Genomic DNA, 24,591 nt, shown 5'->3' with positions numbered 1-24,591 from the left:
TGCACAAGTGGCCTCTTTCTGTTTTACTGCTTCATATATTCCACAATATGGACACACTAAAATTTGTAACAGTTCTCTAGTGATGGTCTCTAGTCTTTTGCTTTCACAAACAGTGCTGATATTTTGTGCACACTCTTTTCATACAAACAGTGTTTTGTTTTTTAAAGAAAAAGTTAACAGAAACACTGACAAATGTTTGTCATCCAAGGGACATTCCATCTTAATTATGCTGCAATTAGTGAAACACAGCCTCTTCCTACTTTGGAAACTCTGTGAATTATTACAAGAATTGACAATTTCTTCAGTGTTTAATTGCATCGCTTAGCACTGATAGGCATTCTGGATTCACAACAATGTTTCTCTTCAATGCAGCATCAAAGTGTAACGCTTTTGACACAAACTTAAGCAGCTTTAGGGATCTGCATTTAAGCTGCTACAAACACAAATAAACAATGAAGTACAAAGTCGTGCTTAGGATGGGCGACCTGAAGTCATGTGTGCCCGAGTTCAAATCCCAGTACCGATTTTTACTTATATGACTTTGGACCTGTATGACACTCAATTTTCTCATTCGTAAAATGGGGTGAACAGAGCACTGACTTCATCAGGATGTTGTAAGTAACAAATAAGAAAATATGTGTGATTCTTAGGACAGTTTCTGGAGCACAGTAAGGATTCAGTAAGCATGGGGGTGGTGGTTTAGTTGCCAAGTTGTGTCAGATTCTTTTGTGACCTCCATGCCTGCCAGGCTCCTCTGTCCATGGAATTTCCCAGTATTCTTATACTGCAGTGGGTTGCTATTTCTTTCTTCAGTGGATCTTCCTGATCCAGGGATCAAACCCCAGTCTCCTGCACTGGCGGGTGGATTTTCTACCACTTAGTCACCAGGGAAGCCCAAAATAAGCATTAGGGGTTTCAGTTCAGATGACAATTGTGTATATAGAAACTTATTGCTGCTGCTAAGTCACTTCAGTCATGTCCGACTCTGTGTGACCCCATAGACGGCAGCCACCAGGCTCCCCCGTCCCTGGGATTCTCCAGGCAAGAACACTGGAGTGGGTTGCTATTTCCTTCTCCAATGCATGAAAGTGAAAAGTGAAAGTGAAGTCGCTTAGTCATGTCCAACTCTTAGCGACCCCATGGACGGCAGCCTACCAGGCTCCTTCGTCCATGGGATTTTCCAGGCAAAGTACTGGAGTGGGGTGCCTTACTAGCCAGACACAAGTTTGTAGCTGGACAAGAAATGTCAGTTGGTTCACAGCTTTCTCCTTTATTTGGTACAGGCAAATATGATTTCAGAGATGTTAAACTGTGACCACAAACAAATTATACTTATTGGAATTAAAGAATATAGTAATAGAAGCATAGACCTACAGGGCTGGAATGGATTTCAATATTACTTTATATTAGATTATCAAGTATAGTGAAATAGAAAAGTGGCTCAGTCGTGTCCAGGTCTTTGCGACCCCGTGGACAGTAACCTGCTAAGCTCCTCTGTCCATGGAATTCTCTAGACAAGAATACTGGAGTAGGTAGCCATTCCCTTCTCCAGGGGATCTTCCTGACACAGGGCTCTCTGGCATCACAGGCAGATTCTTTACTGTCTTGAGCCACCAGGAAGCCCCATCATGCAATAACAATCCCATGTATTAAATTCTCATATGCCAAGCATTTTGAATATATTATCTTACTTTTCACAAAGACTCATGTGATATATATTATTATTATTATTATTCTTAGTTTTGAGGAGACTGAAGACCTGAGAACTCAAGTGATATGCCCAAAGACCTGATATCATTAGTAAGTTGTAGAGCAGAGATTCACTCTCAAGTCTTTCTAGGAAAAAAAAAAAGTTACTTATAAAGTCCAATACATTTTTTTCCAATTAAATCTTGCTTGCCCATGACAGAACTAGCTTATGAAAGGTTTTGAATGCCCAAAGCAAGCTTGAACTTCATTTTGGTGGACTGAGGCAGGGCCCTCTTATCCACAGTGAATAGGGTCCACAATATTTTTAGGGGGTCTACAAAATCTTTTAAATTCTTTCAAAATCAGAAGAGAAAAACTAACTTTTAGGTTGAAGAAAGTGATTTGCTATATAACAATTTATTCATCTGTATATAAATGCAGTTATAAAGTATGAACTATATATTAAACAAATATTACATATTACATAAATACATAAATCTACAGTTCAGTTCAGTCACTCAGTCATGTTCGACTCTTTGCGACCCCATGGACTGCAGCACGCCAGGCCTCCCTGTCCATCACCAACTCCAGGAGTTTACTCAAACTCATGTCCATTGAGTTGGTGATGCTGTCCAACCATCTCATCCTCTGTCGTCCCCTTCTCCTCCCACCTTCAATCTTTCCCAGCATCAGGGTCTTTTCAAATGAATCAGTTCTTCGCATCAGGTGGCCAAAGTATTGGAGTTTCACCTTCACCATCAGTCCTTCCGTGAATATTCAGGACTGCTTTCCTTTAAGATGGACTGGTTGGATCTCCTTGCAGTCCAAGGGACTCTCAAAAGTCTTCTCCAACACCACAGTTCAAAAGCATCAATTCTTTGGCGCTCAGCTTTATAGTCCAATTCTCACATCCATACATGACCACTGGAAAAACCATAGGTTTGAGCAGACGGACTTTTGTTGGCAAAGTAATGTCTCTGTTTTTAAATATGCTGTCTAGGTTGGTCATAGCTTTTCTTCCAAGGAGGAAGCGCCCTTTAATTTCATGGCTGCAGTCACCATCTGCAGTGATTTTGGAGCCCCCCAAAATAAAGTCTGACACTTTTCCCATTGTTTCTCTATTTGCCATGAAGTGATGGGACCAGATGGCATGATCTTAGTTTTCTGAATGTTGAGTTTTAAGCCAACATATATCCACAATCACAAAGCAAAAGTGTCCAGGGCCCACAAAAGTCAGCATGTGGTCTTGCACGGGTGTGCACTAAACTTTCGAGTGAGGTGATACAGAAGACTAAGCTGGAAGAGGGTAGGTGGTGGCCAAATTCTGAAAAATATTACAAGTTCTCTTTCATTAAAAGTACCCCTCAAAGGGAGGCTGTAAGGGACAGAGGTGAAACTGAGCAGAAAGTGTAACTTCCTAGCTGCAAGATCTTGGACAAGCGACTTGCTCAGTCTGAGCCTCAGTTTTACCATCAGTAAAATCGGGATATGCACATCCTGGGGCTGTTGGACATGGACCTAGCGTGTTCACCGTTAGGTACGAATCGCTCCATACATACATGTTGAATGAGTGCAGTAAATGTGTGCTTAGCATAGTGGCCGGTGTACGGCAAGCGTCCATTAAGTGACAGTAAACAAACAGTCCCCACCACAACAATCCTAGACACGAAGAACCAGAGGTACTTCAGCAGGTCCACGCGAACCTGCGCAGGAGCTCCCCCAGGAGGGCAGGACACGAGACTGCGCTTGCGCGTGAGTGCTTTCCTCCGCCCCTTCTGGCGCGAGGACCAGAGGGGCGGGCTCGGCGGCGTGGCGACGAGCGCAGAGGGGAGGACTGAGGAAGGGGCGTGGCCAACAGGCCGGCCCCGGCCGCCCTCTTCCGGGCTCCCCCAGCTGCGCGCGCATCCTCCCCCCCCCTTCTTTTGTGGTCCGACCCATCGCGAGGGTGACAGGAAACCCTGTGCAGGGAGCGCCGCCATCTTGGACCAGCCCGAGGAAGATCCTGAGGGAGCCGCGGGAGCAGTCGCCGCTGCCACCGCCACTGCCGCCGGCGCGTCTGCAGCTCCTCGGCCTGCCCGCTGCCTGCCCGGGCCCCGGCCGGCCGCCCCCGCCCCTGTCCCGCTGCGCCCGCCCTCCTCTTCCTCGTCCTGACGCCCCCCTCCCGCCCGGAAAGCTGCCCAGCCACCAGCAACCCCCCAGGTAACCCCGGCCTTCCGCAGGGGCCGGCCGGCCGGTCTCCTCGCCGGGCTCTCCCGGGGTCAGCGGTGGGGGCGACGGCGGGCTGGGGGCGCGGGCGCGAGGCGCCGCGGGGCGGGCGGCGTCAGGCCGCCGCGAGCCCGGGGTCGGCTGTGGGCTCCGCGGCGCAGGGCCTGACAGGCGTCCGTGCGGGGGCGAGGGTGTCCCCGCGCGGCGCCCGCCGGAGCCCGGGCCTCCCCGCCCAGCGGCGGGCTCCGGGCGCGGCGTGGGGAAGGGTGGGTGCGGCGTCGCCTTCCCCGCCTCTCTGGCCGGCCTGGGCCGACTGCACCTCCCGCGGGCCCCGTCTCCTTGCCGCCGCCGCATCTGTCCGCTCGAGCCGCGCCGCCCCGCAGCCCGCGAGCCCCGGACGTGGCGGCCCCGGGCCCATAGGCCACGTCTGGCCCGGGGCACAAAAGCCGGCCGCCCGGAGCCCCGCCGGCGTCCTGGCCCGACGCCGGCGTCCTTGCCGGTGGGGGTAGACCGGCGTGGCCTCGGGCTGGGCGGGGGTCTGGGGGTCCGTGCGGCGAGGTTCTGGTTTGGGGGAAGCTCTGTAGCGTCTGTGGCATTCTGTACGGTCTCGATCGTCGGTAGCGTGTGGAGATAACGAGGACAAAAAGTTTTTGGCCTTTCTAGAATTTAAGCAAAGAAGGCGGAGCCAAGTGGTTTCGGTGGTTTGCTCTTTACCGCGTGCTAGACGCGGATTTTAGGTATTTAGACCCGCAGGTTTAGCTTGCTTCACGTTGCTCTGGGTGGTGAGTCCAGGGTCTTCGTCTTCCAGGTGAGGAAGCTGAGGTGTGGAGGTGCGATGTGGCTGATGAACGATGTAACATGCAAACTCAGGTTAGGCCAGGGGTACAGACACGACCATTGAACATGTAGCTACAGTCTGATTCCTTTTTTCCTGTGTTTGCGTTTGGATAACAGCTGACTTCTCCTTTATGACCCAAAGTGCGCCTGCCACTACCCTGCTGGTTCACATTCTTAGAAGCCCAGAGGATAGACGACAAGGTTTCCGTTTTCTGTTTGAAGAAGAAACGAGTTCCCAGAGAGCACATGCTTTCCTGGTGGTCCCACAGCAATTCTCGAGAGTCCAGATTTGAAGTCCTGCGAAGGCCTGCTCGCTTCATCACTGTCAGAACTGCCTAGTATTTCGGTGTGGTGGTCGAGGACAAATTTGACCTTGCAGTAACCCAGCTCCCACTCCCCCATTCCTCAAGTACATGGGTCATGTACACCCATTTACTTGAGACTTGTAGTGGTTAGGAGTTTTGGAGGGTTCCTGCTCCAGTACTTCCACTTCCTAGTGACTTCAAGCAAATTCTTCACCTCTTCAAACTAAGGGTCCTTATCCATTCAAGGGATAACTGTACCTCCATTTTAGAGTTGTTGTGAAGATTTAAGTGGGGTTTAAAACCCTTAGCACATTGCTTAAAGTTTGGTCAGCTTCCATTGTCTCTGACAGTGCCAGGCTAGTAGTGAGTGTCTAAGATTTGTTGAGTGAGTGAGAGGAACATGGCTTTGGAGAGCTATCGAGTTAGATCTGAGCCTTAATCTTAGCTTTCCCTTTAGTGGTATATGACCATGGGTGTATGTCCTCTCTTGAGCTGGCTTCCTTATTTGTAAAGTGAGTTTTTAGAATTATAGATTGCTTATAAAGTAGCTGACATATATTAGGCACTCAGTAAATGGCAGTTACTGTAAAGATGTAAAACTTTTAGAATTTTAATAACCTAACAAATTCCCTTGGAATTAAACTACACTTAAAAACTTTTTTTTTACATTTCATGGTAAACTTCATTGTTGTGCATACTGCAGCCTTACAACAGAATGTGGAGTGATTTTACAACTGATTTTTATCAGTATTAAATATCTTTGCATAATTTTAGTAAAATATTATACAATTAGAGGAAACTTTGTGTAAGGCAAATAAGTTACTTTAAAACTAGGTCTACTGAGATATGTTTAATTTTTTTTAAACTTGAAACATTTTTTTGTGATTAAGAATGCTGTGCATTACTGGAAACAGCAGTGTACATACAAGTTGAGGTATCAAAGATACTATACTTTTAAGAAACTTTTTCTCCTAGATAGTTTTAAACATATGCAGAATAGAGTAGTATATTGAGCTTTCATATACTCATTATCCAGTGTTACCAGTGCTTAGTCTTATTTCATCTATATATACTTGTACCCTCTCCACCAAATTATTATTTTTAAAAGACTTTTCATTGGAGTATAGTTGGTTTACAATGTTGCATTAGTTTCTGCTGTACAGAAAAGTGAATCTGTTATACATACACATATATCCACTCTCTTATTTTTATTTTTTATTTACTTTTTAAAATTCTATTTAATTTTATTTTTGACTGAGTGGGTGTTCGTTGGCGTGCACAGACTTCTCATCGCAGTGGCTTCTCTTGTGAAGCACAGGCTCTGGGGCACTCGGGCTTCAGTAGTTGTGGCACAGGGGCTCAGTAGTTGTGGTGTGTGGGCTTAGTTGCTCCCAAGTATGTGGGATCATCCCGGAACAGGGATTGAACCAATGTCCCCTGCGTTGGCAGGTGGATTCTTATCCATTGCGCCACCGGGAAAGTCCTTCCACTCGACTTTAGATTCTTTTCCATCTACCAAATTATTTTGAAGCAAATCTCAGACATCCTTTCCTCAGTAAATGTTTCACTGTTTCTGATCCTTTTACTTCTAAGTGCAGGGTTTCAGTTTTGTTTTTTCTCGTGAATACTTTCCTTCTGTGCACAGAGGTACAGTATTACTTTATTTCCTATTCACAGCGTGCCATCACAATTAGCAGAAAAATTTTGTCTTTCTCTTGACACATGGAGAAATCAACTCTTTTCTTACCACATTAATTTATAAAAAACTGTGACATTAAATATCTTGTCAAAACTGAGGTGATTTTTAGGTGGGTCTCGGAAATGAGTGGGTTATTTTCAGAGGTTGCTTTAAGGTTGAGGACAGGAAATTGACCACAGATTTTGATTAGTTTAATAGCTTACCTCCCAAAGTTCTGTGTCCACTCGACTGACAGATCAAGTAGTGTCCACTGCAGTGGTCTCGGAAGCACACCAAAGGGCTTCTCTTCTTGAGTTGTATGAAGTGAGGGCCCATGCTATGCTAAGTCACTTCAGTCGTGTCTGACTGTGCAACCCCATAGACGGCAGCCCACCAGGCTCCCCCCCATCCCTGGGATTCTGTAAGTGTATTTTTTGATCATTACTGTATTGTCAAAACCTAACATAATTTAAAAAATTTTATATTGGAATCACAAAAGCAGTTTATCTTGGTTCAGGTGTTTATAACAGCATTTTTCATGTATAAAAAAGCCTCAGTTTAAACTATAAGGGTCAGAATTTAAGTCACCCAGAATATATTTATTTAGGGGTTGCTTTTTTCCTTTGTTGTCTTGAATCGGTTACATAGAAATTACACAGTAACACCTTATGTCCTAAGAGTGGAGTAAAATAGCTGTGTAACAGCTGTGAAAGGATTAGAAAAGCGTGTAAGTTAATACAGCAAGGAGTCAGACCATAAGAAAGTGAAAAAATGGACTCCATTATTGGGAATTAGAGCTGTTTCTAGTTTTTATGTATTTTGTTGTTTTTTGCTTTGTTTTTATTTTTGGCAGCACGAGGGGGCTTCTAGGGTCTTAGTTCCCCCGACCAGGGACTGACCCTGGGCCCTCAGCAGTGAAAGCAGAGTCATGGCCGCCGACAGCTGGCGGACCCCCCTTTTATTTGTGTTTTGACTCTGATCACGAGACACTTCGTATGCTGTTCCCCATATTATTGGTAAACATGGAAGTAATGTTGGAAATATGGCTGGGGATTTTTTGTTCTTGTTTCACATTAGAATTATATGTAAAAATGCTTAAAATATTTTAACTCCTTTTTTTTTTTACTTTTACTATTTTAGAGTATTACTAATGAATATAGTAGATGCTTATAGTGTCTTCCCAGTGATACATAAGTGCTTCCCTGGTGGCTCAGGGGGTCTGCCTGCAGTGCGGGAGACCCAGGTTCGATCCCTTGGTTGGGAAGATCCCCTGGAGAAGGAAATGGCAACCCACTCCAGTATTCTTGCCTGGAGAGTCCCATGGACAGAGGAGCCTGGAAGGCTACAGTCCATAGGGTTGCAAAGAGTCGGACACGACTGAGCGACTTCACTTTCTTTCTTTCTTAGTGATATGTAAAAAAAAATGGTTTTCCCCTTCCTTTTTTCTCTTTCATTCCATGTGTTAATTTTTTAGTTTGGTATGTATCCTTCTATATTGTATCCATATAGGATTGAGTGTGTGTATGTCTTTTAAAATGGGTATATGTTATCTCATGGAACTCTGCAGCATGGTTTTTTTTTTTTTTTTTTCACTTAAAATCATGAATATGCTTCCAGGTTAATGCATGTATCTAAATGGTTTTTCAGTTAGATGTGTATAATTTCATAGGACTGATGTACTTTATTTAATCAAAATATTTTGGCACTTCAGATTCCCACAAGCGCAGTATTTGAAAGTACCTACCTTCCTCTCTATTTGTACATTTCAAAACTAGTCATTTATATGTACAGTTCTATTTGGAACACTGTCTGATTCAGAAGATGGAGACAATGTGACTCTGTTCTGGCACAACAGTGATTAGTGTTTAACATGCGTTTAGTGACCATTAGGTCTATATGTATTGGCCTGGAAATAGATCCGTGCTGTTATGAAGTGAAAAAAAAAGCACCCGTTGTAGAGTTTCATTCAGTAGCATACTCCATTTAAATATATTTCTTACCTTAATAGTGGTATATGTTTCATGTTCACAAGATGAGGTTGAGAAGTCCTTTGCTAAAACAGTATTAATAAGGGCAAGTGTTCAGTCCTGTCCAGCTCTTTGCGACCCCATGGACTGTAGCTTACCAGGCTCCTCTGTCCATGGAATTCTCCAGGCAAGAATACTAGAGTGGGTAGTCATGCCATTCTCCAGGGGATCTTTCCCACCCAGGGATGGAACCCAGGGGTCCTGCACTGCGGGCAGGTTGTTTACCACCTTAGCCACCAGGGAAGCCCCAAGCGTAGTTACAGGGGGCCTCTTGAACATGGTTGTTGCAAATACATAATTCTGAGTGACCTCTGTCAGTTAACTCTGGGAACCTTTTTAAACCTTCTGTTGGTGGCTAGAGTGCTTGGTAGTTTTTGCCTGCCTATCTACTGCAATTAGTTAGTTTGAGTAGTTCTCCTTTAACTCTGCTTTTTAGGATTTTTATTGTAATTTTTAAGAAACTTAACCAGAAAATTGGGTGGTAAGGTGGAGAACAGGGTGCTGACTTTCAGTCTGAAATAGTGATAATTCTCTTTTATTTATAAATAGCTTACTAATTAATGGTTGGAAATAAAATTTCAAAATCAGTCATCTCAAATATTAACAAATGCTTGTATGATTAATTAGCAAGTACACAAATTAGTACAACTAGAACTGGTTTATAATTTCATGATTAGCCTTTAGAGCCTTTCAAGTAGAAACTGGGATTGTTATGAGTCCACAGTTTTAACATAATAAAATGAAAGGAAGCATAGTATGTACAGCTATAACTAAGTTAGAAGAAAGAAAAGATACAGCAACATCAGAGGAGACCCACAAGAGTAGCAGTCTTTTAAAGATGACTAATTACTTTCCCCCAAGTTTGAATGGGGAAAAAGAAGTTTAAAAGAGAAGTTAAAAATGAGTTAGAAGAGAGGAACCTGAAGGGAATGCAGCCCAAGAAGAAATTAATAACCTTTAAATATCGTTCTTATTGTGAGAGATGATTCTTTTCCTTGTCTTCAAAATTTGGTGAATAATACAGACCCGTTTGAACCTCAGGACCAAGGTCATTCTTGTTTCTGGAAAAAGGGAATCAATCATGGTCATGTATGATGTTCAGAATCACAGTTACTTTAACTAGAAACACTTTCTTTTCTGAAAGAACTGGTCAAGGGAGTTTTCTGTGGTGTGACTGATGACAGATGTGTTACAGCGTGTCCCAGTTCTGTTAAGTGTATTTCATACAGCTAAGCAGGAAGACTATTGTGTGAAATGATTGTCTGATAATTTACTATAATTAACAGCTTTCTCTTCCCTAATAACAATAATTCACTTATTTTAAATATGTACTCTTTCTGCAAGTTAAATTTTATTAGTTACTTAGAAATTTTATTTGAAATATAACATATAGTAAGCTGTTAATTACAGTAAATGAGTTTCCCCAATCCTGTTAAGTATCTGGCTTGTGTATGTGACAGTTGGCTAGAACAGTAAAAACCAGGTTAAAAAAAATATTGGAAAATCAGTTTTTGTAAAAATGAGGTTAAACCTTCATATTTATAAAGAATTTTCATCTTCAGCTGAAAACTGCTTTGAGAATAAATTTTTTTTCTTTCAGTTTTATTGGGGAATAAAGTTTATTGTAAGTTATTACCAGTATTAGAATTCACCTCTTATTTCTCTAGGACCTAGCACAGTGTCAGACACAGTCAAGGCATTCATTTGAATAAATTGGAGAGGTTTTTTTAAATTTATTAAAAGTAGGAGAGAAATTAGATTTCTTTAGGTTAAAGTCTTCTGTGGGGGTGAGAAATGAGCTGTGATCTTCAAACATATCTTGTAATACATAAACTTTCAAATTTTACAACTACAATATGTCATTATTTCTCTTAACTCCTGGAAAAATATATAGCAGACATATTTGTTAACCTTCAAATGCTATATTAGGAACTGTATGAAATGATCAGTAATTGACTTAAAAAAAATCTACAACAGAAACAGTTTCATGTGGTTCTATTTCTGACATTTCACTTAGAAATAATATAATTACTTTGGATGCTGTGATTATTTCAAGTAGAGTGAAAAGGTTTTTTGTGTTTATAAGTTGGTGGTTACTTTTTATGACATTCTATTGTAAAATCAAAGTGTTCCAAATAGATCATTAGACTTGAGTTAACAGCAATGGAGACCTTAACAGGGGAGGAGGACTATTTATAATGATACTATTTAAACTTAAATTTATAAAGATTTCCTTGATCGAAATTTTCCAGAGTAGCATTTCTTATCTGGTATTTCCTAAAGTGAAATATTGGAATTGTTTTGATATATGTTCTATTTCTGTGGATAATACATGAGAGTGTTGAAACAGTGTTCATTCAAGAGAATTTGTGTATTTGATTAATTTGGGAAATGCCATTTTTTCTGCTATTGTAACCTACATTTTGTTTATAATCACTGTGGTTAATTTTATATATCTTTACAGGATACACGGCTTGGATAACCTGAGCATACTTTTTCCCTGAAGTAACTCAGTTTTCTTTGTTTCTAGTGCCACCATGGCAACTGCCCCGTACAACTACTCCTACATCTTTAAATATATTATTATTGGTAAGTTTGTTTAACTTATACTCTTGTTCTTCAAAGGTTAAAATGCAAAATGTTTATACGCTAATACTTAACATAGTACCCCAGAGGAAGTGAATACTTGTCTTTTTCACTGCAAAGTTAAAACTCCTTTGGTAGGATTTATTTTTTATCAGTGACCTGTTACTTTGTGACCCTGGGTACAAAGCTGGCTACCTTTGAAGTGACTTGAGGGCTACCTGAAAGTTAATACTGGGAATGAGATTAATTTCCTAGGAGCGTTGATACATTCCAAAAATATGAAATTTCTCAGAGCCCCCTGGATTCCAAAAATTGATAAAAATTCAGAATAATTGTGTAAGATACATGAAATAAATGGTAGTTTTTCTCTTGCTGTTATCCATATGTAAGAGTAAGTTGAAATTTATGTATTTTTCTGTTAATTCTTCCTGTTAGTTTGGTTTAATATTGAGCTTATATGACCGTGTTGTAATGCTTCCTTCACCAAAGGTTAGATTGCTGTCAGTCCAGTCAGAGATGATACCTGTTCCATTCGGATTTTCATGTGATGCACGTTCTTTTGTAGAATTCTGTAAGAAATATGAGATAAAATGGGATCTAGTGAATCAGATTTCCAAAGCTTATTGTTTCTACTTGTTCTGTGCTGCCCTTTTGGTCACTCCTAGGAGTTTTTGGCTTTTATGCATGGGTTAAGGGAAAAAAACAAAAAGTTGTAATAGTTTAAAGTAGAAAACACTGTTACAGCAGTTTTTCTGTTAAAAAGCTTTTCCCAGCTGGTGTCTATTTATTGACATAATTCATAACCAGATTCTACCACCAGTAAAGGTTGGGAATAGTCAATTTATAGATCACAGTGAAAACCTACCTTTAGGATCTTTTGAACTCATTATAAATTATGAAAATGAAAATTTTTAAGTGCCCAGAGGTTTGTGATGCAATATGGTAAAAGAGGTATAGCAATCATTGCATGTAATTATAAGAGGATAAAATTGGAACTTTTTTTTAACAGGGGACATGGGAGTAGGAAAGTCCTGCTTGCTTCACCAGTTTACAGAGAAAAAGTGTAAGTTCAGTGTGTAAGACAAAACATCGGCAGATTCTTACTGTCACTTTCCTGCCTTTTAAAAAGTGTTATTTTCAGTATAGTCTATGCAATAAAATATAACTTTTCCCTATGTATATGTACTTTTGTCTTTAGGAAGTGATTTTTTTTAAAAATAGGTACAAATGGAATATACTTGTATGTATGGTGTTGTTTTTTTCTGCCATATATAGTCTGATTGACTAGATTTTTGATGATACAACCTTTGGTTTTAAATATATATACTATTAAAAAATAAACATATATAATTTCAAATTTAAATTATCTTTTTCTTGTTCTCTGACTTTCCATTGTAGAAATTATCTTATTAGGGGAAATGTGCTTATATATCATTTGCTAATAATTAAATAATAATAGATTGGAAATATTTAAAATGGAATTCTTTCTGCATTCATGACTGGTCATTTTAGACTCAAAGTGCTACTCTGTCTTGTGTGGTAGGAGAAGGGGCCATTTTATTTTATGTAACCGATAGGCTAAATATAGTTGAAATTGTTTCCAGTAGTTAAGATTATTTCTGTGGCATTTTTTAGCTTAATGTAACGTTTTATGAAGTGTTTAGCAGTCTGTGTACTGTAGAGGAGTAATAGTGGATATAGGTTTTCAGTGGCCTAGTTATAAAGAAAGGATTAGTAGACTTGTCCTATTGGATTAGACTTGCAAATATATAATTATAAATACATACTACATTTTGTGACCATCTTTGAAGTATTGATAACATTTTACAGAATAAATACTTGTTTGACTGAAAACACCTAGAGTCTTAAAACCGTTAATTTGTTATTAGGTAAGAATTGTCAGAAGGCTAAATAGTATAATGTTGTTATGAAGAGTTTATTAAGATTCTTTTAGCCCAGAGGTCAGTAAGTAGTAACCTGTGGGCCAGGTCCCGGCGCTGCTTGTTTCAGAAGTAAGGTTTTACTGGGGTGCTGTCATGCCTGTTTTATGTATTGTCTGTGGCTGTTCTTGTGCTTTAGCAGCATGGAGTCCTTGGAACAGAGGTCTTTTGGCCTGCAAAATGTGAAATATTTATTATTTGGTTCCTTGCAGAAATTTCTAAGCCTTGTTCCAGTCACATCCCTGTGACTCCTTAAGGGTTTTTGTTAATTTTTTTCTTTTCATGCAGGCTTTAACCTGTTTATAGCCTATAAGCATTAATGAGTCTTTTGGTTGTCTAGTAGATCATCTTCCCATTGATCTTAATTTGAAGCTTTCTGTAAGTTGGAATATTGTTATTTCTTTTCTTCCCTACCAGTTATGGCTGACTGTCCTCACACAATTGGTGTTGAATTTGGTACAAGAATAATTGAAGTTAGTGGCCAAAAAATCAAACTGCAGATCTGGGATACGGCGGGACAGGAGAGGTTCAGAGCAGTTACCCGAAGCTACTACAGAGGTGCCGCGGGAGCACTGATGGTGTACGACATCACCAGGTGAGAGGCCCGTGGTCCCCAGCCTGCATACTCGAGAAAGGAATCTACTTCAGGCAGTATGGTTTTTTTAAAATTGTTAGGCATTCTATAGTTTGTAATTGTGTATCTGTTAAATGACTTATTATTTGGGTTTTATGGTTTTTTTTCCTCTAAATTGCTGTGTGTGAGATTTTCAGATATATTATCTGAAAGTGGGTAAGACTAAAGAAAACTTTAGGAGATGCTGGTGGAGCTAGTGAAAGAATACTCTTCTGAAAAGCAGTATCAGTTGAATTATTTGAGGTGAAATATTTCACACCAAATATTTTTACTTCAGTAGAAAGCAAGCAAATCTTTAAGAGTTACTCTGTTCAGCCTCTTGCCTAGAGAATCCTGTGGACGGAGGAGCTTGGTGGGCTGCTGTCCATAGGGTCGCAGAGTCGGACACAACTGAAGCGACTTTGCATGCATGCATACATTGGAGAAGGAAATGGCAACCCACTCCAGTGTTCTTGCCTGGAGAATCCCAGGGACGGAGGAGCCTGGTGGGCTGCTGTCTATGGGGTCGTACAGAGTCAGACACGACTGAAGCGACTTAGCAGCAGCAGCAGTGTTAAAGTTCATGTCTTTTCAAAATAAGGCCAAGCAAAGGAATTAAGTAGTTTTGCTAATCCAACGTGGTAGATTATGAAAAATTCTCATACTTGAATCTGAAATATTTGTTTATTAAATTTTTTTGTGTCCTAAAATGGATTGAAGTAGCTCATGATACTTCATGCTGCAAGATTAAATTTATTTCAACTCTGCTATTTATGGAAACTCAAAAGTAATTGATACGGAATAACAAAACTGGACCTTAAATGTTTGATTTGGGAAAATTGAGCCACTTCATTAAACGCTGAGCTGTTTGTCTGCTGTAAGCTAGAAGATGAACTAGACCACCTTTCATATTAATGCAGAGTGTCTAAAGCAGAGGGACTCTTGTCTCACCTTTGAGCGGGTAGGAATCAGTAAGTGGGACCAAGTGATAGACTTTTCACGTGTATTTCCTTTTGGGAAATGCTTTGCCCTGCTTTTGAAGAGTCCCAGTGAGAAGTTCTGTAGTGAAGGGACTCTGCTGCTGCTACTGCTGCTGCTAAGTCGCTTCAGTCGTAAGTTTGTTGAATTTAGTGTTTCCTAAGGTTATTTTCGGAGAAGGCAGTGGCACCCCACTCCAGTACTCTTGTGTCTGGAAAATCCCATGGATGGAGGAGCCTGGTAGGCTGCAGTCCATGGGGTCGTGAAGAGTCGGACATGACTGAACGACTTCACTTTCACTTTTCACTTTCATGCATTGGAAAAGGAAATGGCAACCCACTCCAGTGTCCTTGCCTGGAGAATCCCAGGGACGGGGGAGCCTGGTGGGTTGCCGTCTATGGGGTTGCACAGAGTCGGACATGACTGAAGCGACTTAGCAGCAGCAGTAGCAACAAGGTTATTTTATTTATTTAGAATAAAGATAGTGGATGGTTATGATTATAGTGCTTGTAGTTTTACTAAATTTTTGAATTGGGTGGTCTCAGGGCAAAACAGAGGGAACAGCCTTAAGGCTCTTCACTGGAGCCAGGCAACTGGTAAATAGTTTTGTGGGAAGACAGGTAAAGAACCTGGCCATTTGTACGGACATCCTTTTATGCGGGATGCATTCCTGAAGGCTCTGCATAGTTGAAGACTGCATTCATTATTAAAATCTAACTATGGTGATGTGTACTTAAGTGTATCTATAGATTGTAGATTGTTTTGCTTTATCTTTGTGTGTTCTTTAATTCCAGCCTATTGAGATATGAGTGATAAGGCTTGTGCTTTTTAAAATTTATATTTGATCATTGTTTACTTGGACAAGTTGAAAACACTGGAAAAAAATTTTTATGTGACTTTTTTGACATGTAGGTGGTGGTTTGTGTATAATATGATATAGTACAGTAAAAAATTCTGAGTAAGGAATTCTTTTCAGTTCTCTCTGGGAAAGGAATATATCAGATTCTGTTTGGTATATCAGATTTTATATGAACACTGGCAGCTGGAGATGATGGAATATATTCACTAGACTGAACTCAAAACACTTGAAGGACACAGTGTCTGTAAAAGGCCCTGCACCTGGCTCTGAAATCATTTCTGCCTCTTTATGGGCCTCTGTTGCCTCACCTAATAGATTAATGTTCTATGAGTCTGTATAAATTAGAAATATTTTTAACCATCAAAATTTAAAAAATGTTTTGACCTTTTTGGTAAAGTCTAATAGTGGTAGTATATTCTGTATTAATTTAAATTATTTGGATTTGTTTGCTGTCTTAGGTCCTACTTGGCTAATGCAAAGGAGCCAGGAGTTTTTAAATTCTCAGATTGGAGAAAATGAAGAAATAAGGCATTATGAATCCTCAAATGATTTAGCTGCTGGTACATGAGAGTGTACAGTTAGGATAAACTCACTCTCTGATATATCTGGGGACTTCAGTTTCCAGTCAAATGTATTAACCTTCTTAAAGCCGATTTTTAAAATTCAGAGTTCAGAATTACTTTCCATCAATTTTTTATCTCGTTCTTGCTTATTGGTCTGTTTATGTTTTTAAATGTAAATAATTTACTCCTGACGTATAAGTCATTAGCAAAGTTGTTGACTGTTGAGTTATTTAAAACAAAAGGTTTGGCTAGATATTTGAAAAGTGTGTGTTTACATTCCACAATTCTCTAGGGCAGCAGCCTAGTCAAATCAAAAATATTTTTTAAGTATATATTTAAAATATATTTGATGAAGTTTCTTTTTTTTCCTATTGAAATGGCAACTGTATGTGGCAGTCACAAAAATAAACTTTAATTTTTGCAGAAGAAGTACATATAATCACTTAAGCAGCTGGTTGACAGATGCAAGGAATCTCACCAATCCAAATACTGTAAGTTAAATGATGTCTATTGTACAAAAAGCTTAAGATCTAAGTTGACCCAGAAAGGAAAGCCATTTGCTAAGTGGACTTTTTTTGTATTTGGGTACTAAGAATGAGAGAGTCTTTATTCTTAAATTGAAGAAAATGTAAAACCTTTTTTCGAATATGGACTATGCCAGGTTTCACACTTACACTTGGTTTTTGTTCATGTTTGTGGTTTAAGAAAAATGAAAGTTACTAGTGGGGTGGTGATCTCATGCCAAATGGAGACTATGAAATCTGAAACTTTCACTTTAATCTGCATTAATTTAATAAAATGTTATCATTAGAGGAAACTGGGCAAAGTGTACTAGGGATCTCTATTATTTGTTACTACATGAGTCTCAATAATTTTATTAATGTCAATTAAAAATAAAAACAGTTCTGCATATTATAAAAAATTAGCCAGTCTGAAAAGATAGTTATTTATTTGAGATTTTAAAGACTAGCTTCTCTGGTAGGCTCTGCAGTATACAAAAAAGAATGTGGGTCTTTGGCCAATACAAGGTCATCATCCAGCAGGGAGATCACCTGTGGGGATACAGATAACTACTGGGAAGCAGAGTGAAACAGGCTGGACGCAGCGTGGCCGGGGTAGCGCTCGCTGGTGGTGTGTTTGGGGGCAGCCAGTGTGAACAGTGCCGTCTGGAGAAAGCAGGTTGACAAAGGAGGTGTTGTTTGAGCTGGGACTTAGGAATAGAAAGGTTTTGGTAGATTCTGTGGAGGGTATTCCAGGAACAAGTGAGGAAAGGCCCTGAGCAGGGACAGACTGAGCTTTGTGAGAGTAAGGCCTGTGTCTCACTTAGCTTTGTGCCCCAGAGCCTGGCAGTGGCCTGGTTTAGTAAATATGTAAATCAGTGGTAAGATTGGCTTTCATCAGGGAACAGCAACTTAATTATTTTAAGAGTCAGTTAACATGGTTTGCCTTTTATGCCAGGGACTGTGTATGGAACTTTCCTATCCATTATCACAGTAAACCCACTGTAGGTATACATGCAAATCTATAGGTGAATGTTCATACAGCTTTGTTTGCAATAGTCAAAAAAGCAACCTAGATGGCTATCAGTAGGTAAATGGTGAGACAATTTGGTGCATCTGTTCTGGGGAATACTCTCCAGCCATACAAGGGAATCACCTGTAGATAAATAGATCTCATGGGTGTTGTGCTGAATGAAAAAAGTCAGTCTCGAAAGATTACATTCTGTATGATTCCATTTATATAAAACATTCTCAAAAAGAAAAGTTCTGAGTTGGAGAGCAGATTTGTGGTTGCCAGGGGTTAGTGACGGGGGTGAAAGGTGTGAGCTGACTGTAAAGAGGGCAGCACAGCCCAGTTGCTTTGTAGTGAAGAAGCTGATCGTGGGGACACAGACCTATACCTGCAGTAAAACTGCATAGAGCTACACACAGTAAAACTATACACAGTAAAACTACACACAGTAAAACTACACACAGTAAAACTGAACTCCCAGTGAGGGCTGTAGATTGTGCCAGTGTCAGTTCCCTGGTGTTGCGAGTGTGTTAAGATCCTAGCATTGGGGACGCTTGGTGAAAGGGATACAAGAGCTCTACTCTTCTGTAAACTTTTGTGATTCTTTTGTTATGTAAGTAAAATACTAAAAACATCAAGAAAACAACTTATTGTAGAGAGTCATTAGAGGAGCATAATAAAAAAAAATTAGCCATGTCCTTCTTGTTTCATTTATGCCTCTTAAAATCTTACCAGATTTCATTATAGAAGAAAGAAAACAAATCTGTTACATTTTCTGTAACTTTGCCTTTGATTTCTATGTGGAAGTTACATACTTTCTACTTTTGTTGATAGTGTATGTTGTACCTGTCTTGTTAGCATGCCACTTTGTGCCTCCCCTCTCAGGAAGATGGGAAGTGTGGTTTGGAAATGCTTAAGGGACGGAGAGAGGCAGTGTTGTCTCCATTAAGCAAACCTTTCTTACACTGAGTGCCTGTGTTATAAGGCCCTGTACTACTCAGCCATCGTGACTTGACCAACTTTGATTTTTTAAAAAACTTGATTTCATTTTTTAAGTGTTATTGCCTTATTCTTTACTGGATAGGTGGACTGACCGTATGTGAAAATGTTTTCCCATCCTCAGTGGGCACTTGTCCACACTGATTGAAGAACGCTAAAGGTGGACATTTGGGTCAAAATAGTTACAGTTCATGGACACCATGTTTTGAAAGGACGGCCAGGGACTGAAATTTCACGTGAAAAAAAGTTAGTGATGGACAACCCTTTTAGTTGAAACCATCCATTTCTAAAATATCTGGATTTACCACATCAGTTTTGAAGGGGAACATATTTTGCTTTGAATTTGAACTCGCTGTACAGACGTTCTCCCACCCCCGCTGTCCCCTCTCCTGGATGCAGTCATCGTTATCAGCTGCTACAGACCTCGTCTAGCCGAGGGATAGTGTAGGGGAGGACAGGATTGGAAGGTCACAGTTCAGGTTTTCTGCCTGAATTCTGATGTCCGCCTACCACGGACTCTTGAGTGATCTTTTAACAAGTCCTTATTTGCTTTGAGTATCAGTTTCCTTACTTGTAGCCTCAGAAGTTGAACTAGTAGTTTTAAAGCTTTCTGTGGATTCCAGGAACTTAGGAAAATCTAATGAAAGGCAGAACCCTTCTCTTCCAGGCAGTGTCCTGGAGACACCCTCTGTGCCTCTTCATAGTTACACCTTCACGATTCTGTGGTCATCGTCCGATGGCTCATCGCTAGTATTTAGTTTCCTTTTTAGACCTGCATGTTTTTTCCTCCAGATTTTTGGATTTTAGAGTTTTCATGTCTGATTTAAAGGTTGCTTTTGTGTAAGACGTCTCTCTTTCGGTTACAATCCAGGTGATAATCCTCATAGGGAATAAAGCAGATCTGGAGGCTCAGAGGGATGTGACGTATGAGGAAGCCAAACAGTTTGCTGAAGAAAATGGTGGGTTTCTTTTGAGACTTAATGGCTTTTTTGGGTCATACATGGGAGAATTTCTAAGGAGAAGGGGGGTTTTGACAATGCATATGATTTGACAGTTTTTTCTTTCTTTAAGTGCAAATTGCTCAAATCGAAGAATGAGGAAATACAAAATGCATTTGTATTTGGGATTCATTTTGAGGGCAGTAGAATTATTTAATGACATAAAGATTCCTTCCATTTCAAACTCAGAGCCTTTCATAAAACACTGTGGCAGTACTGAAAGCCGATGGGAGCGTTTTACTCAGACGCACTAAAGAGAACGTCCTTGTGAGCTAATGTGACATGTCTTTCATAGTCTGCATTTTATTTTTAGGTTTATTGTTCCTTGAAGCAAGTGCAAAAACGTAAGTATGACTAAAATTAGTAGATCATTTTAAGTTATATTCAAATTTCTCAAAGTAGAACCACATATATATATATATAAATGTATAATGTATATATCCATATAGTGTATAACATGTAAACGTGTAATGCTTATGGCAGGGAAAACAGCAAAAATCCCTTTGCTTGTTTCACATTTCAAAATAATGTTTTTTGTTACTTTCCCTAAAATATTATACCTTGATTATACCCATTGGTAATACAGGTTAATAAATGAAATTGTGTTAACACAAATTGTGTAAAGGCTAAAAGTGACCTTTACAACCAAGGCTGAATTGGGCATCTTGGACTCAAGGTTGTTCAACCTGTTGATTTAATACTTCTCATTTTAGTAAAAGCGTGACTTTAGGAAATATTCAATGTCTTAAGAGTAATTAGAAGCGTAAGTAAAATTTCTAATTGTTATTCCACGTCCATTATTGAACCCCAGCACTCCTGTCATAGTTCTTCATGTATTAACTCAAATACTCCTTGCAGTGGTGAGAAGCTGGCCCCTTTTTGTGTAGCCTCATCTATACTGTTGGTCCTAAAAGGGCCAATATCAAACGTGAACATGGCTAAGCATGATAAGAACAGCACACTTTATGCTTGGCTGATCAGGCCATACAAATCCTGGAATACTGATTGGAGATCATTTTATTTCTGTTTAGAACACCCCCTATTATGGCCTGCTTAATTATTGTTATATATTACTATATAGCATTTTAATGATTAGAGCACGTACAGTTTCAAATTGGGTTTGTAGAAAGAGCTGTTAGTATTGTTGATATGCTTTCCAAAGAAAATGTTCCCATGTTGTTCCCTTCGCTCAGTCTTCTGGTAATCCCTTATTAGATGACAGTGGCTGAGTTGAAGACATCATGGCAAAGGTTAGCCAAAGGTCAGTGTGTAACGTCTTATGTTTTGTAGAAAGCTATGGTTCGCCAATAAAGTTGTCGATTGCCTCTTAGGGGAGAGAACGTAGAAGATGCTTTCCTTGAGGCTGCCAAGAAGATCTATCAGAACATTCAGGATGGAAGCTTGGATCTGAACGCCGCCGAGTCGGGTGTACAGCACAAACCTTCAGCCCCACAGGGGGGCCGGCTAACCAGCGAGCCCCAGCCCCAGAGGGAAGGCTGCGGCTGCTAGTGACCTCCTCGCCGTGGCTCTCACTCGACCTTTCACCTCTGTCTGTTGGAAGCAGTACTTTTTACTGCCTCACTGTCTTCTGTACATCTTACTGGGTTTAATTAAAAAGAAAAAAACAATTCTGTTGTAAAAACAGTTTAACACAATACTAAACTGCTAAACAACTAGATGTAATCAGGTTATCAAAGGCAAGTAGAGTAATCCATCTCTCCTGCATGGCAAATCGAGACTTTTTTCCCCCGATTGTCCTCGTGATAGGTATGTCACCAGTCCACGATTTAGACTGAGCACTGATGCTGGACTTGATTTTTTTGCCCCTCCCTCTTTTTGGCAAGGCTTTGTCTCATTGTACGGTTTAATTTGATGGTATTTTAAGCTTTCTTCCCATCTTTAACTGTTCAGGTATGTCTGTTGTAACCCATAAATTTATTGCTGTGAAATGACTTCTGATGATAGAGAAAGGGTTCTTCAAAGCCTTTTGTTTTTGTCGGATAAATTCCCTGTTGTGTGGGTGGCATTTTTCTTAAGGCGGTTTGCTTCTGTCTTAGCCTTGCGCAGGGAAAATATCCATTTATCTTTTTTCTTATGCTTAATTAATAGCTTTATCCTTTTTTTTTTTTTTTTTACACCATTTTATCTTTTTCTCTTTAGCAGAAAGTAAATATGTATAAAATTTGAAGGAACCGAACTAACAATACATTCTGTGTATATTATTTTAATGAAGAAAATAAATTGATTACTGGCCTTGGAACAGTATAAAATACCAGTTTGTACAGTAGGACCTTATGTGACCATGTTACTCCCTTCCATTTCACACGAGGAAACAGACACAGCCTCTGTGCACACGATGTGCTGGCTCCGCCCTCTGGTGCTGGCAGGGTCTGGGGACATCACGCTGGAGCGCTCCCGGCGCGAGATGATTCACACTAGCAGGTTCTGTTCCGTCTCTGCGCTGTGGCTCACCTGCTGGTTTTCTTAACTGTTCTCGTGCAATCAGCAATGTGCTAACCTGCTTTTCTCTTTTTGTAAACATTTTGCATTACAGGCTGCATTTCTTGCCTTACTGTATAGAAGAAGAAAAAAGGCTGGTTTCTTATTGCACATTTTAAGCTTTTATACCTGTATCTCAGAATGGTAAGATTCTGAACCAGACAGCCAGAACCGCAGGTCTGCTGTTAAGGGATTTTAAATAGTGCATTTTTAACACTACAGTGAAATAATTTAAGATACCCCTTGTATTCTTAGTGTATTTATGTCATGTTGGCATAAGTTGTTCTGTGAAGGGGAAGGTGTTTCTCACCCTGTTTCAGTGTTTGTACGGATAAAGTAAGTTACTACTTTGCAGTAGGCAGTGTGGCCACTCAAGAATACTGTATTGCAAGGAAATGATCTCATTTCTGTAGACAGCAAACGTACGTTTTACCAAGTTCTTTACTTCTGTTGATTGATTCCTAATTGAGTTTATGGTTCAGGCTGGGAATTGAGAAGTTATTTGAAGTAGGATAGGTAGAACCTCAGCATATTATATAAAATGCACCCTCAGCTCAACTGCTGTGTTTAAAATACACATTTTAAATCCCTATTTACAGACACTAAAGTAAGAAATACTGCTTTCTGGGTTGTAAACGCGTGGTAGTACCAGAGTCTTGTACAGTCAATGTTAAATAAAAGCCACAACTGGAATGTGCAGAAAATAGGATTTGGTTAATTTGTGGACTCATCTTTATTTCTGTCTTTGTTTAACTTTTTTAAAGAACAAGCTACCTGGAGTGTATCGGGTATGTTCTGGTAAGGACGTACAGTGATCTGTTCTGCTTACACTGTTGCATCACGAGGGACTCACCCAGGGACCATGACCTGCTGGTATGTGTGTATATATTTACAAAATCAAAACAAACGAACCACCCACCGGGGTACAAGGCAGCCATCCCAGACTGAAGTCTGTGGCTTGTGCAGGTGCAGTGCCCTGGTTCCCAGAGTCAGTTACAGTGGGTCTTAACTGTTCTGTGACAGGATTTACTCAGACTGCTGTACTCTTCATTTGATGTAACAAAATGCTATTAACCTAAATATTTGTAAATAAAGTACCTGTATCTAGATTAAAGTAAAATTGTTTGCCTTATTTTCTAAATTATAACAGGATTTCATATTTTCTTCAGGCAAATAGCTATTTGGCATTAAGTTGCCAGTTTTTACTGCAGAACTGCCCTTAATTGTTGTTTAAAAAGAGACGTCTGCGTAAATAGTATATAAATCCACAGCACTCGGTAATGGAGCTCCGGTCTGACCCGTGCATTCAGATCCCACTCGCGGTGTTTTTTGGCCTTTTTCAATGTGAGGTCAGCACGTCTGGTGGCTGACACTGTTCTCCCTTGACTCTGCTCAGGACCAGATTCTGGTATTTGCATGTGTGATCCCCTGTAATAAACTTGGGTGCTCAAAGAGAGAGAGGCAGACTGTTGTAAACATCTGTGTGCCAGACATTGGGCAAGTACCTTGGGGAGAATGTGAAATTCTTTTAATTTTTAATCCACGGAGAGCTTATTACTTGTGTGGTCACCTGCTTTTCTGGGTTCCTTGTTGCTCTTGCACCTATGAGGCCCTCCTGAGTAGTACTTGGTGCCCGGTACTCTATGCGTTAGACATTCCGGGATGACGTTCAAGTATTTTTCATGGACAATAAAGTGATGCAGTGATTTTGATTTGGGGGGGGGGGGTGGCGGTGGCTGGTGATTTTTACATAATCCTAGTTGGAGGGAGTAGAGTTTCTTTGGAAAGACGTCTTTTGAGACCAGGTGTTTGGCTTCATACACGAATCACCTTCTAGGTCAATAAGACTGTAGTTTCGGGAACTTCTCCACATCTGTTGTTTTAAGTGTGCTCTTTTCTTATAAACATGTGGCTCAGTTCACAGCCTTAACAGAAGACCAAATGATTCCTGTTCACGTGGCAGTTTAGGAAGAAAATATTTTACTCTCATTCAGCACATGGACAGACCAGGAAACTATCCTTAAAGGATTTCAATAATTGTTGAATTAGGCCAGGCTTCTAAGCATTTTGCCAAGACTTGTGAAAATGAAACAAAGAATGTAAGTAAAAAAGACACCATCAAATCAATTTTACATCGGAAGTAGATGTTTTCTAGAACTTACTGGGTGTTAGTTTTATGACATTTTCACTGTCTTATATTCATCCCATGTCAGTCCCTATCCCAGATCTTAATGGTCCAGCTCTAGGCAAACAACTTCTTAGGAATATAAACCTCAGCAGGTGGTCAGAGAATAGTGCTATAC

General features: G+C 40.2%; 2 protein-coding genes across 3 annotated transcripts; one reads left to right on the top strand and one right to left on the bottom strand.

Moving 5' to 3' along the window:
- Positions 1–3,605: 3,605 nt before the first annotated feature.
- Positions 3,606–23,408, top strand: RAB14 (RAB14, member RAS oncogene family). 2 transcript variants are annotated; one of them, XM_055579521.1, is made up of 8 exons: positions 3,606–3,888; positions 11,272–11,330; positions 12,337–12,390; positions 13,685–13,862; positions 16,705–16,771; positions 19,663–19,750; positions 20,103–20,133; positions 21,121–23,408. In XM_055579521.1, the coding sequence occupies exons 2-8, from the start codon at positions 11,279–11,281 to the stop codon at positions 21,296–21,298; spliced, it is 648 nt and encodes a 215-aa protein (XP_055435496.1). In that variant the 5' UTR covers positions 3,606–3,888; positions 11,272–11,278; the 3' UTR covers positions 21,299–23,408. The 2 variants fall into 2 exon arrangements, with proteins under 2 accessions (XP_055435496.1, XP_055435497.1); XM_055579522.1 differs by lacking the exon at positions 12,337–12,390.
- Positions 3,948–5,133, bottom strand: LOC129651071 (collagen alpha-1(I) chain-like). Its single transcript, XM_055579792.1, has 2 exons — positions 4,999–5,133; positions 3,948–4,553 (listed from the first exon to the last, which is right to left on the bottom strand). Exons 1-2 carry the CDS (start codon positions 5,131–5,133, stop codon positions 3,948–3,950), a joined length of 741 nt encoding a protein of 246 aa, XP_055435767.1.
- Positions 23,409–24,591: the final 1,183 nt, after the last annotated feature.

The sequence above is a fragment of the Bubalus kerabau genome, chromosome 4, assembly GCF_029407905.1.
Source record: "Bubalus kerabau isolate K-KA32 ecotype Philippines breed swamp buffalo chromosome 4, PCC_UOA_SB_1v2, whole genome shotgun sequence".
In the NCBI taxonomy this organism is placed as follows: domain Eukaryota; kingdom Metazoa; phylum Chordata; class Mammalia; order Artiodactyla; family Bovidae; genus Bubalus; species Bubalus kerabau.
This window is presented reverse-complemented; position numbering and strand designations above follow the sequence as displayed.